The sequence below is a fragment of the Branchiostoma belcheri genome, unplaced genomic scaffold (assembly GCF_001625305.1).
Source record: "Branchiostoma belcheri isolate BF01 breed outbred unplaced genomic scaffold, Haploidv18h27 scaffold84, whole genome shotgun sequence".
NCBI lineage: Eukaryota > Metazoa > Chordata > Leptocardii > Amphioxiformes > Branchiostomatidae > Branchiostoma > Branchiostoma belcheri.
This window is the reverse complement of record NW_017804509.1, coordinates 1009677-1022893: the sequence shown is the minus strand read 5'-3', so window position 1 is coordinate 1022893 and position 13217 is coordinate 1009677. Positions and strand designations below refer to the sequence as shown.

The window sequence follows — 13217 nt, the reverse complement described above, 5'->3', positions numbered from 1 at the left end:
TGACCTGTCAGGTATCCCACAATTCCTTGGGACTGACCTGTCAGGTATCCCACAGTTCCTTGGGGCTGACCTGTCAGGTATCCCACAGTTCCTTGGGGCTGATCTGGCATGTATCCCACAATTCCCTGGGACTGACCTGTCAGGTTTCCCACAGTTCCTTGGGGACTGACCTGTCAGGTATCCCACAGTTCCTTGGGGCTGATCTGGCATGTATCCCACAGTTTCTTGTGGCTGACCCTGGATGACATGCCCTTATATGGAATATGTAATAATAGAAGAAACTAAAATATGAGGTCAGAAGCAGGATAGATGTAGGTAAAATCTATATAACAGGACCAATTAGCACATTTTAGTACCGTCTGTAACTGGACCATAGTACCTGTAACACTGGACCATAGTACCTGTAACACTGGACCATAGTACCTGTAACACTGGACCATAGTACCTGTAACACTGGACCATAGTACCTGTAACACTTGGCCATAGTACATGTAACACTGGACCATAGTACCTGTAACACTGGACCATAGTACCTGTAACACTGGACCATAGTACCTGTAACACTGGACCATAGTACCTGTAACACTGGACCATAGTACCTGTAACACTGGACCATAGTACCTGTAACACTTGGCCATAGTACCTGTAACACTGCACCATAGTACCTGTAACACTGCACCATAGTACCTGTAACACTTGGCCATAGTACCTGTAACACTGGACCATAGTACCTAGTAACACTGGACCATAGTACCTGTAACACTACACCATAGTACACCTGTAACACTGGACCATAGTACCTGTAACACTGCACCATAGTACCTGTAACACTGCACCATAGTAACTGGCAAAGTGTAAGATTTGATGTTTGTAGTCTGTGTTTCATGTGTTCCCATGGCAACTGTTACTATGGTAGCCACTCTGGCCAATAGTGAGCTGGAGTGAAAGAGCATCTGTGTACAGACTGGAGTTATTTTGAGAGAACATAGCTATATTTACATGTTGTATTGAAACATGCTGCATGCAGTACAAGTGTTGTTGTTGGGAGTATATATATATAGTACTCCCCGAATCCTGTGAAAATGCAATCATTATTTCATGCACATATGAATGATAATTAAGCACACAGATTGTGCAAAATGTATTGTACATATTTATTTGAGGTTCAGATATAATTTCTATATATCCTTCTAGTGTTTTTGCAATATGCTGGGAAAAGGAGATTTAAATGTGCAAATTCGTATAAATATATATATATATATATATTCAGATTGTAGAGATTAAATAGTCTATACATGTGTACATTATTGCAAAAAACTGCCTAGAAATATGTGGCAGTTATGGCAAAGGCTTATGTTAATGAGCTTGGATGTACACCAATCAGGAAACAGTATGGAACCTGTGTGATGATTGGTGCACAGCACACCAATCAGAAAACAGCATGGAACCTGTGTGATGATTGGTGCACAGCACACCAATCAGAAAACAGCATGGAACCTGTGTGATGATTGGTGCACAGTACACCAATCAGAAAACAGCATGGAACCTGTGTGATGATTGGTGCACAGTACACCAATCAGAAAACGGCATGGAACACAGCACACCAATCAGAAAACAGTTTGAAATCTGCATAATGATTGATGTGCAGCACTCTGACCAATAAGAAAACAGAATGCTGCCATGCCTGCCTGTGATTGGTGCACAGCACACCAATCAGGAAGCAGTATATACAGAACCAAGCCTGTAATTGGTTCATTGCATACAGAACAATGCCTGTGATTGGTGCACTATATACAGAACCACGTCTGTGATTGGTGCACTGCAAAATATATTATATTGATTAGCACATTGGAACATATATGACGTTTTGTGCCAATGCACTGTCAGTAGGGCCACACAAACTATTTTCTTTCTCTGTTGACGTCAGAGAAATATATGTAGCCGTTGATTTCGACCTACAAGAATCTATAATATACAAAATTTCCCCACTTTTAGCACCATCTGGCGAAGTGTTGGACTGCTTACAGCAACCTATACTGGCTTATGTTGATTTTTGCTGTCAGCCTCTTAAAAAAATACTATTAATGACATGATTAAAAAGAACTCGTAAAACTTCCAAATGCAAAAAAAAGTTGGCAAGAACAGGTCATTTGGAATTTTGTAGGCGTTAAAAGCTCATGGCAAGTTGAAGTACTCGTAGCAGATTCTTATTTTTGTGAAGAGAAGAGCAGATTAGAAAAACTATCCACTTTGTAAGAACGTGTGAGCAAATCTCGGCAAGCTGTGTTGGCATTGTGTGTGTTATTACAGCAAGGCAAGTGTGCAGTAAGCGTAATTATGCAGTACGGAATGGCTAACTTACAGCATAGGAAGCATCCGTGAATATTTCCATCAGGTTGGTAAGTCACTGAGTAAAGAGACTCTTTTTAATATACAACCAAGTGTTTTATTCAGCCGACGTTTTGGTGACCGCCTCTCATAGGTGAAAAAGGCTTATAAAAGACTTGGTTGTGTAAAAAGAGTCTCCACAATCTAAACTTGCCAATCCATAGGAAACAATCATAATTTGCCATTCCATAGCTGGTGTGTTATGCTGAAAGGCGGTTATACCAGCTATACAGATACAGAAGCTGGTGCGTTATGCCGAAAGGTGGTTATACCGGCTATACAGATACAGAAGCTGGTGTGTTATGCTGAAAGGTGGTTATACCGGCTATACAGATACAGAAGCTGGTGCGTTATGCCGAAAGGCGGTTATACCGGCTATACAGATACAGATCTATATAAATTCTCGAAAGATACCAAAGCTTTGATTATTATCATTAGCAGCCAACTGAAGAAATCTATTGTGAACGTTCAAACAAACAGGTGAAATTGCTGCCAAGGAGGTTCACTAAACCTTAAAGAACCTCCTTGATGCTACTATGTCTTAGATAGTATCACAGACAGGAAATGTTAAGGTCTTGAAGACCAGAGTTGGACTGTGCAAGGCTCTATAGTTTTATAGCTATCTGCTGAGGATGACATGTTACATGTAGGTAAAGCTTATAATATTTGGATGTGACAATAAATAAATATACCATCATCACACTTAAGTGTTCATGTCTGGAATCCTTACAATACGGTAATATGTAATACATGTACATGGAGGTTAAAAGTTGGATTAAAAACTTCTTGGATAATATTTATGTTTACTGAAGGAAAGCATATTTTTTGCTCAGTTTCCTCTTCTTCTCCGAACACATAAGGCCAGTGACCTGAACCAGACATCATGTTGCAATTTTATAGCAGGAGGGATTTAGACTTCTGTCACCATGCATGTATTTTTTTCACCCAACCCAAAAACTTCCAGTGCAAAAAGAAACCCCGATAAAAAAGCCTAAAAACACGCCAAAAATATCCCAAAACCCAAACCTCTGCTTGGAGAGTAGTAGTGTGTGCTGTAGTCATGATGCCATTGTCAGCAGCGACACCAACGGCCAGTAATGGTACTGCACGCCTATTACCTCATATCACATTCCACACATTCCAAGGGAGTTTACATGGCTTTTACCAATTGAAGGACGGTTAATACCCTTATGCAGCAACGTTATATCCTATAAAGTTAACTAACCCTGAAAATTACGTGAAGTTACTATGTAATGGTACCATTTAAGTATCACGAACATGCAAAACATGCCACTCAAGTATCACGAACATGCAAATGAGGTACCAACAGGTGAAACACGAATCACTTCCGGGTCGCGTGATTCTGAGTCACCGGCAGGTCAACAAAATATCTCAGAACTGTGTTTTAGAACGCTGTAAGTTTGTGCGCGTTTAGGGGGGTTAAAACCTCCTCAGTTTGTGTGTGTAACGTTTGCTGGAGGGTCGGAGAGATAGGAAGGGTAAAGATGCCGCTTTTTAAGAGAGAAACGCCGGAGGAAGTGGCGAAGAAACAACAGAGAGAACTGCGAAGAACGCAGGTACGTATTAAAAGGGGGTGGGGGGCTAGTTTTACAAAATTATGTGTCTTTTAACTCCGTATAATAATTGTATTGTTTTGTCTTCCTCTGTCTTCAAGAAATAACACACAAAAGAAGTCAAACCCAACAGCGTTTAGGAGTAATAGTAGTTCTTAGTGTATTAATTTGCCTTTTGAAGAAACAGCAAAGAGAACGCAGAACTAAGGGGGTGTGGTGGGGAGTTTTACTGTAATTATAAATGATAGCTCAGAGGTTTGGGTGTGTGTGGCACCAAGAGTTAAATACCTTGGGTGTATATGTGTTGTTTTTTTTGGGGGGGGGAGGTAGTTGGCAGCTTTGGGTGTGTTTTTGCATCTACAGGGAAGAATTTTACGACAAACTTAATTACTCAAAACATTATTGACATAATTTAGTTGTCTGCGTTCAGTGATATTTTTAGATTCAGAATCTACAGTTGTTTTGGCTCCAAAAATATCACATTTCATCAGAGCATGATTAAAGTTGAAATCACAAGTTTATTACAACTTTATTACTAGTAAAAGTCCAAAGGAACACACGGGCAAAAATTGCCCGAATTACGTCCTCGTAAATAATAATTTTTATTATTATTATTTAATAGGGGGTTCAGTCACGTGACCTGACCCCGGCGAAACCGGCGTGAACACCCGGTTTTCCAACTTTCTGAGGCGATATCTCGATAATCCCTTGACCAATACTCAAGTATTATACATCAAAATGAAGGGAATTTTGTTGTCCAAATGCATCGTAAACGGCATTAAAATACGAGATACGACCGGCGAGATATCTTCCGAAACGTGCGGCAAATGCGCCCTTCTCCACGCCTGCCGTGCGGCCGCCGGGCCGGGCCCCGAACTTCGGCAGCGGTCGGCCTCGGCATCGTCCCGTATTCGGGCATTTCCGCCGGGATCCTTGCCCATATAAGGCGTCATTCGTGTTTGTTCGGCTAGCAGAGGCTTGTGGGCGGAGCTACAAGAAATCCTGGCGTTTTTCGGTGCAGGGAAAGTGAAACGGCGAGGTAAGATAGTTTTTAACCGTCAAAATTTCGTACAATTCGTAAAGTTACCATTCTGGGATTTGGATGTATTAAAATATACATTCTAAGGAACAGTTTCATGTATATTTTGTGTGGTTTTGAGTGAAATCTGCGCGAGGATTGACGGAAATGTAGAGGGTGTTTAGCGGTGCACATGGCATGCACCAGCGTGGGAGGGGGGCGCTTCGTACCGGGCGCCCACAAATGCAGGACATTTTCGATCGTAAAATTATCGCACAATTTGAAAAGATAGCAATCTTTGATTCCAATATATTGAAACATAAATGTCTAAGGAACAGTTTCATATGTAGTTTGTGTAGTTTTGAGTAAAATTAGCGCGAGGATTGACGGAAAATTATGTAGAGGGTGTTTATCGGTACATGAAAACCAAAGTGGACTGTACCATTACGTGTGCCCAGAAATGCAGGACATTTTTTATCCTAAAAATATCGTACACTTTGAAAAGATAGCGATCTTGGATGTAGATATATGGAAACATGAATTTCTAAGGAACAGTTTCATATGTAGTTTGTGTAGTTTTGAGTAAAATTAGCGCGAGGATTGACGGAAATGTAAAGGGTGTTTATCGGTACATGAAAACCAAAGTGGACTGTACCATTACGTGTGCCCAGAAATGCAGGACATTTTTGATCCTAAAAATATCGTACACTTTGAAAAGATAGCGATCTTGGATGTAGATATATGGAAACATGAATTTCTAAGGAACAGTTTCATATGTAGTTTGTGTAGTTTTGAGTAAAATTAGCGCGAGGATTGACGGAAATGTAAAGGGTGTTTATCATGATACATGAAAACTACTAGGGGTGGGAGTGGACTGTACCATTACGTGTGCCAAGATAAGTTTAATAAAATTAATGATTTCTTTTTATTCCTGCTTTGAATACAGCAGTAATAATTTTTTTTGTACAGAAAATCATACTTTGCGTATTTTTTTTACTTTTAATTAATTTTTTTTTACTTTTAATTAATGTGAATTGATGGCTTTACATTCAAATTACAGTAGTGATTTAAATTTTAATGGGCTTTCGTTTGCCTTTACATTTAAAATTACAGTAATACTCTACTCAGACTACTGTTAATCATGTGTCATCATGTGTCATGATTTAATATCTTAATTTTTAAATTAAGACTTATAATCTTTATTGTTTTCTTTGTTGCAGAACATCATGGCTTCCAAGTCTGATGGTGCCACTATCTTGACAAGTGAAATGCTTCAAGACGAACCGGGTAAACTTCCCAGGAATGCAGAAAAGTTCCAAAAAACCATAGAGGAAAAATCTGCAGAAACAAGTGAAATCCGCAAACGCCTAATTGAAGCAGACAAGACAAATGCAGAACTGACGTCAACTGACGTCAACAGACTTAGAGAAAGGGGATCTTATTGTTTTGTAGTCTACTAGATTTTTGATAACATGTTCATCTTGTCATGATGCAAAAAGTGGCCATAGTTTGCTATACTAGTATTCACTCATAAGTCTATGTTCTAGTAGAATTGCATTTTAAGAGTACAGCAGTCAATTTAGTGATGTACAATGCATAAGTAATGATGAACAACACAGGCTGGATGGCTTTTAGTAAGCGCCTCTCTCCTGGTGGCATGCATTGTGTTGAGCAGCTATCAGGATGTGGAACATCTTCTGTGTCTCGTTTTCATGGAGTAGTTACAGTGTTAAATTTGTTAGTACCCTGTAGAACAGGAAAGATATGACAGATTAGAAAATGTTCAAAAGTCAGATTGTATATAGCTTTGTAAAGTTGGTTCAACAGATGAACAAATGTGTATATACCATGTAATATATCTAAATACGCTGCAAAACCACAGTTGTCGTGCTATTTATTGAGTTGCTTACTCTACATACCAAGATATTCACTTTATAGGCAACTTTGGCATGGGAAAATGTGATTATTTGGCCGGAAAACAGTAAAATGCGACCCAGTATAAATTATGCAAATTACCTAATTAATTATGCAAATTACCTAATTAATTATGCAAATTAATGAAGATATGCTTGATGGTAACATGTATACCAAGTTTGAAGATCATATGTCCCACCAGTCATGAGATATGTTAGTTCAAGTGACACAATAGATTTCTTGTAATTCTTCCCATTGAAACAATGGTTAAGCGGTGCCGTCCTTGACCCCATTGGCCCCATTGTTAAGGCCTTTGTTTCTTGGTGACCCAAATCCCCGATTTCCAAGAAATGAAATTATTGTAACTCCTCAACCATACATCATAGAAGGATGAAATAAAAACCATTTTAATTGTCACAACTTACTCTATCAAATGATATAAGAATCAATATCCTAGGACCAAGGACAATTTTTGACCTGAACCCCTAGTCGTTACATAATTCATGACTTCATTCTTTCAAATATGAAAGAACAAAAAGAAAGCACACTAAACCCACAGTCAGGGATGTGGATTCCGTTGCTATGTTATTTGGTAGCTAGAGCAAGTATTTTTAGCTGGGATATTCTGCAGTTTGGTGAGGAAACATTTGATGAACGTGAGGGCTATAGGCAGAACATGGTAATCTCCAAGCAGATCCTAGGGTGGCAAAAAGACAGTATCAAACTGTTGTTGGATTGTAGCAAGTCTAACTCCTGATGTTGTCATTGTTCTGATGTTTGTTTGTTTGTTTGTTTATTTTGTAGCGAGGCCTTGAGCGTGATCGAACGTCGTTGGAACGGGAAGAGAAGAAATTGGAAATGGAAATTAAGAAGGCGGCGAAGCAGGGAAACAAGCAGGCGGCAACGGTCCTGGCTAAACAGCTGGTGGCCCTCAGGAAACAGAAGGTGGCGAACAAACGCTTAGTCTAAAAATTTTTTTGTTTTATGTTTATGATCTTTCCACCTGGCTGAAACATTCTACTGTACTTATTTATTTATTTATGAAGATTCACCACATTTGTGGAAGGATTGACATAACAGGTGACTATCACCTCTTCAAGATGTCAAACCTGAGGCCAGACTGTAACGTTTGAACCACTCACACCGGGAAGGTCCCCTACTCTTTTCGATAACATCGGTGGGTTCTTAAACGTGCGTGGTGTGTCGCTCTCCCCAAACACGGGACCTCCATTTAACGTCCTATCCGAGGGACGTCCCCAACTGAAGCTAGGTACTCATTTCCACCTGAGTGAAGTGAGAAAAGTCGTGTTAAGTGCCTTTCCCAATGCAAGGGCACAAGATCGGTGGCATCGGGCAGGATTTGAACCCGGGACCTCTTGGGTCTGAGGCTCTGAGCCGAATTAATTATTCTAATTAGTGTGTGTGTGCGTGTGTGAATAGTCTTGTGCATGATGTGTTATTTTCATGGTTTTACATCCGATAACAAAGTCTGTTTTTCCCTCCCCCAGACGAGATCGTACGCGGCGAGTTCGCAGGTCCAGGCGGTCGGCATCCAGGCCAAAACCATGCAGTCCACCGTGAAGATGGCGGGCGCCATGGAGCGCACCAGTAAGACCATGGGCGCCGTCAACAAGCAGATGAACCCGCAGAAAATGGCCAAAACCATGCAGGTGCGCAAGGCTGGCTGTGATTGGTGGATGTGGGAGTATGGCTATCTGTGATTGGTTGTTTTCAGAGCTAGGCTGTCTGTGATTGGTTGATATTTGGGTATGGTCACCTGTGATGTCGGAGTATGGCCATATGTGATTGGTTGATGTCAGAGTAAGGCTGTCTGTGATTGGTTGGTGTGAGAGTTAGGCTATCCGTGATTGGTTGATGTGAGATTGTTTGGTTGATGTTTGGGTAAGGCCGTCTGTGATTGGTTGATGTGAGAGCAAGGCCCTCTGTGATTGGTTGATTTCATAGTAAGGCTGTCTGTGATTGGATGATGTGTGAGTAAGACCCTCTGTGATTGGTTGCAGGATTTCCAGCGGGAGAACGCGAAGATGGAGATGACGGATGAGATGATCAGCGACACGCTGGACGACATTTTCGACGAATCAGGAGACGAGGAGGAGCAGGACGCCATCGTTACCCAGGTAAGTGTAACCGAGGTGGAACTCAGGTTCTTTTGGATGCTGCATGGGAGATTAACTACAGGACTAGCAAGAACGTAGATTTCAAGTCCCAACTCTCCAGTCGTCTGGCATGAGTAGAGAACAATACAATACTAAATTGCACCTACATGGCATGTTGAAGTACCAAAGGATCGAAGCTTCGGATTAGCAAGAGCAGATTAACATACTGGCAGCAAAACTTCAATAGCCGACGGCTTCTTGCAATATACATAAAAGTCTCCTTTTCAAACCCTTAATAAGCACCCCTTTGTTGTACATGGCACTATACATGTCTGACATGCACCCCTCTGAAGCGCCACCTAACTATTCTGCCTGGTACTGCAGTAGCTTGTCCTTTGCTTTATAATTTGTTTGTGCAGGAGATTGGGATTGAGATGTTGTACCTTTGTGCATGTGTTTGTTTGTTTATTTTTGCAGGTGTTGGACGAGATCGGAATCGAGATGTTATACCTTTGTTTGTTAATGCAGGTGTTTATTTGTTTGTTTGTTTATTTTTGCAGGTGTTGGATGAGATCGGGATCGAGATGTCTGGGAAGCTAGCGGAGGCTCCGGCCGCCGGGCGCGGGAAAATCGGAGCGGCTTCGAACCTTCCAACGGACGATGAGATCGAGAGACAACTGGCGCAGCTACGTACCACATAACCAATCACAGGAAACCTTACAGATACAGCCACCAATCACATCCAGCCTTACAGAAACAGCCACCAATCACAGATGTCCTTACATAGGACACTTGGTACCACATAGTCACATCAACCAATCACAGGCAACCTTACAGAAATACCCACCAATCACAGATGTCCTTACATGAGACACTTGGTACCACAGTCACATCAACCAACCACAGGCAACTTTTACAGAAATACCCACCAATCACAGATGTCCTTACATAGCGACATGTCTGCTGTGTTTGTTTAAAATGCAGAACTTGGAATCTTTCAACTATCTGCACTTGGCATTGAAAACTGCCTGCACCAGACAAATGTTGCATACAGGACTTAGAAACCATTTTTCAAATTTTTTATACTTTATTTGAAATAAGATGTTGTTTTAACAGTCAGTACACAAATACAATTCCACATACACACAAATGTATAGGAATCCAGTACAGAAACCCAGCACAGTGCAGGTTAGGTGCAGGTTAAGACATCAGAAACAGCCCCAATTTTACCTGCACTAAGGTGCATATGCAGGTGGTATTTGGAGCCCTCAAATGTCAAATAAATTATTTTCTCAATAGTGCCAGTGGAACTAAGAAAACCTTCTGTGAGGTTTGGTGCAGATATGGATGTAAATATGTACATTGGCTCATGATCAGGTGGGAGACATGAGAATACATAGTGCAGGGGGTTAGTTAGTTAGTTAGTTACTAAAACTGCTTGAATGTATTATATTATACAATCTGATGTAAGGCTACATAAGGGATGAACCTCTGTAGCCAGAATGACAGATATTAAGTTTTGGTAAGGGGTAAACCCGGTACAAGAATGACAGATACAGGGTTAGGTACAGGGAGAAACAAAATCGGCTGCAGAAAGGTTGATAAAGTAACTGTAACAGAGATGAAGGCATCAGAAAAATTGTGATATTTAACTTAAAATGGCAAAAAGAACCATTGATTAGCAAGATTGTTTTCTTCCTTTTTGGTGATAGAAAAATAGAATTTTCTGCAGTTTGGTGGCAGATGTAGAATATTATCACTCAATATTTATTTTAATACAAATTTAAGAAGTCAAGTCTAAGAACACTTTGAATAACTTTGTTGTACTGTAAGATGTTTTGGGCCTGAGATGACCAGACTTGAGTCAGAAATGTACAGTATAGAAAAACACAAAGCTAAAAAATGTCCACATGAAGTGCTTTGAAAGACTTGCATGTAGAATGTTCAGTGTTCTCGCCAGGCCTTTTACGCATAGGGCCCCCTATGCTGTGATTTGGACCCCTATGTTGTCTGTCAACCAGCATAGGGGTGTTTTTTTGGGGGGAAACCTTCATAAATCTTGCAAAAAAATGAAAATATAACATTAGAATGAAGCTATTATAATAGCAAAGGGAAAACCTTAACTTCACAAAAACTGTGCCTCATTAAGTGGGGAATAATGTCTCAGGGGGTTATGATTTGCAAAATTTTTCAACTCAATGCACGTCTTGCACCGTGAAAGTTGTCCTTCTGTACCTGACCCCTACATTGTGAAAAAATCCTGGTGAGACCCCTGATGTTCAACCTGGCATATTTAAGCTCCTCAAGTTGCTGTCGAACATTGTCAGGTACAGGTAAACACCACACCTGCGTGGCTTACCTGTGCGGCAGGTGTTTACATACTCACCTGTACAGGTGTAACAGGAGCAGGCAGGTTTTATGTGAATGTTGATGCAGAGTTTTGAGTTTTTGTTCGCCGGGCAAAAGTTGGGCTACCGCAGGTTTCACTTTCCTACCTACTCACAAAGGCGAATGCTTACACAAACATCACGGCTGAAAGGGACAGAGATGTTAAACATGGAGACTGTTGTATAATCAGCTTAAGGCCACACTGATTTAATTTGTAGGTTTACTGGTTGGCCCGATTCATAGTATGTTATGTTTTTTTAATCTATAAATGTGCTTCATCATTCTGAATGGTTTCAATGATCATGGTGATTATCTGTTTATTTTGGTGACATTTTGTGTATAAATATTTTTACATGTAGGTACTAAACATAAAATCAATATGGTTTATGTCTGTATAGAAATACTGTTTTTGCTAAAAACAATGGATAGTTTACACTTTGCATTGAAGCAATGCAATATTATATTGTTTATTAAGGGAAAGGCAATTAAAGCTGAATACTAGAATGATGAGTCCATTTTCAGTCCCTTTTTGAAAGTCAGGATCAGCTGTTTACTGACTGCATTGTTTTGCCTTTTTTTCTGTATTAAAAATCCCCTCTTAAAGGTACGTGAGTCCTAATACTTAGTAGTTTGGCCCTCTGTTCTGTTAAGATTCTGGCAGGCACATCTAAGAGGTAACTAAGTCCACCCGATGACCATGTAATGTTTCTGTTACACAGAAGTGCAAGTGTGTTGACATGTAAATATCAGCATGAGGACCCGGCTTGATGCCCACTCGAACTATGACCAGTGAACAATGATCAGTCCTGGTTGGCAGATGATTGAAAACTTTTATTTTTGAAAGTTGTTTTAGATTTGGAGTCTGCGGAGGATGTCATCCATAAAATTGAAGTGCTGTGGTCTATTCAACTCTATTGTCCACCCAGCGACATATTATAATGCTCCTGTTGACATATAAATATCAGCTTCAGGAACCATGACCAGTGTTCCCATTATGGGTCACGGTTGGCTGAGGGTAAATATAAACACCGGGAACATTATCTCCTCAAACCACCAGGGTTCGGCCGGCGGCTGCCACAGTTTTGACGTGCGCCCGACCGTGACGCTGCGGATAAATATAAACACCGGGAACATTACCTCCCCGCATCGTCACGGTCGTGCGCACGTCAAAACCCTGGCAACCGCCGGCCCAACCCTGCTGACCAATGGCAGCATACCGCTGGCTCCAGTGACACAAGCGTTTCGCTAGCTCCAAACCTTCAGCGCCAAGTAATATATATATTATATAATAATCTATTATAACCTCCAGTCATTTAAAACTAGTACAGAGTACACCGGCATCTTCTTTCCACCATCAGGACTTCTGCATGTAGCTAGAACCTTGCAGTTGATGTAAACCAATGATTAGCCAGGAGTTCTTATGTTAAAAGAACAAGTTAGAGTTCCTTACTATCCTTCCTTGAGTCCTTTACACATAAAAATAACAACCTAATAACTACCATATACAATTCCACTGTCATAAGACTCATAACTAATATGGACAATATTTACAACATTACAAAATAACTACATCTAGTGTTATTATCATTGTAATCTTACAACCCAGGCTATTGTTTAATTTAGCACATTATAGAAAAAAAAGAACAACCATCCACCCATCACATTTAGAACAAGAGTAACACCAGCATCTTCTTTCCACCATCAGGACTTCTACTTTTAGCTAGAACCTTGCAGTTGCTGTAAGCTAACGATTAGCCAGGAGTGTTATTATTTTTGTTAGTACAGTAATGTTACAACCTAGGCTATTGTTTATATTAG

The 13217-nt window shown here is 40.5% G+C and overlaps 1 protein-coding gene across 1 annotated transcript; it reads left to right on the top strand.

Moving 5' to 3' along the window:
• The first annotated feature begins 3728 nt into the window (after positions 1–3728).
• On the top strand, positions 3729–9873 carry LOC109486946 (charged multivesicular body protein 2b-B-like). Its single transcript, XM_019790860.1, has 5 exons — positions 3729–3965; positions 7699–7839; positions 8403–8564; positions 8916–9032; positions 9572–9873. Exons 1-5 carry the CDS (start codon positions 3894–3896, stop codon positions 9710–9712), a joined length of 633 nt encoding a protein of 210 aa, XP_019646419.1. The 5' UTR covers positions 3729–3893; the 3' UTR covers positions 9713–9873.
• The last annotated feature ends 3344 nt before the right edge of the window (positions 9874–13217 follow it).

Excerpts from the sequence above, each read along its gene's own strand:
- LOC109486946 (XM_019790860.1), top strand. The coding sequence starts at position 3,894 with ATGCCGCTTTTTAAGAGAGAAACGCCGGAGGAAGTGGCGAAGAAACAA. Across the intron at positions 8,565-8,915 it reads AAATGGCCAAAACCATGCAG|GATTTCCAGCGGGAGAACGC; the intron begins GTGCGCAAGGCT and ends GATTGGTTGCAG. Across the intron at positions 9,033-9,571 it reads AGGACGCCATCGTTACCCAG|GTGTTGGATGAGATCGGGAT; the intron begins GTAAGTGTAACC and ends TTATTTTTGCAG.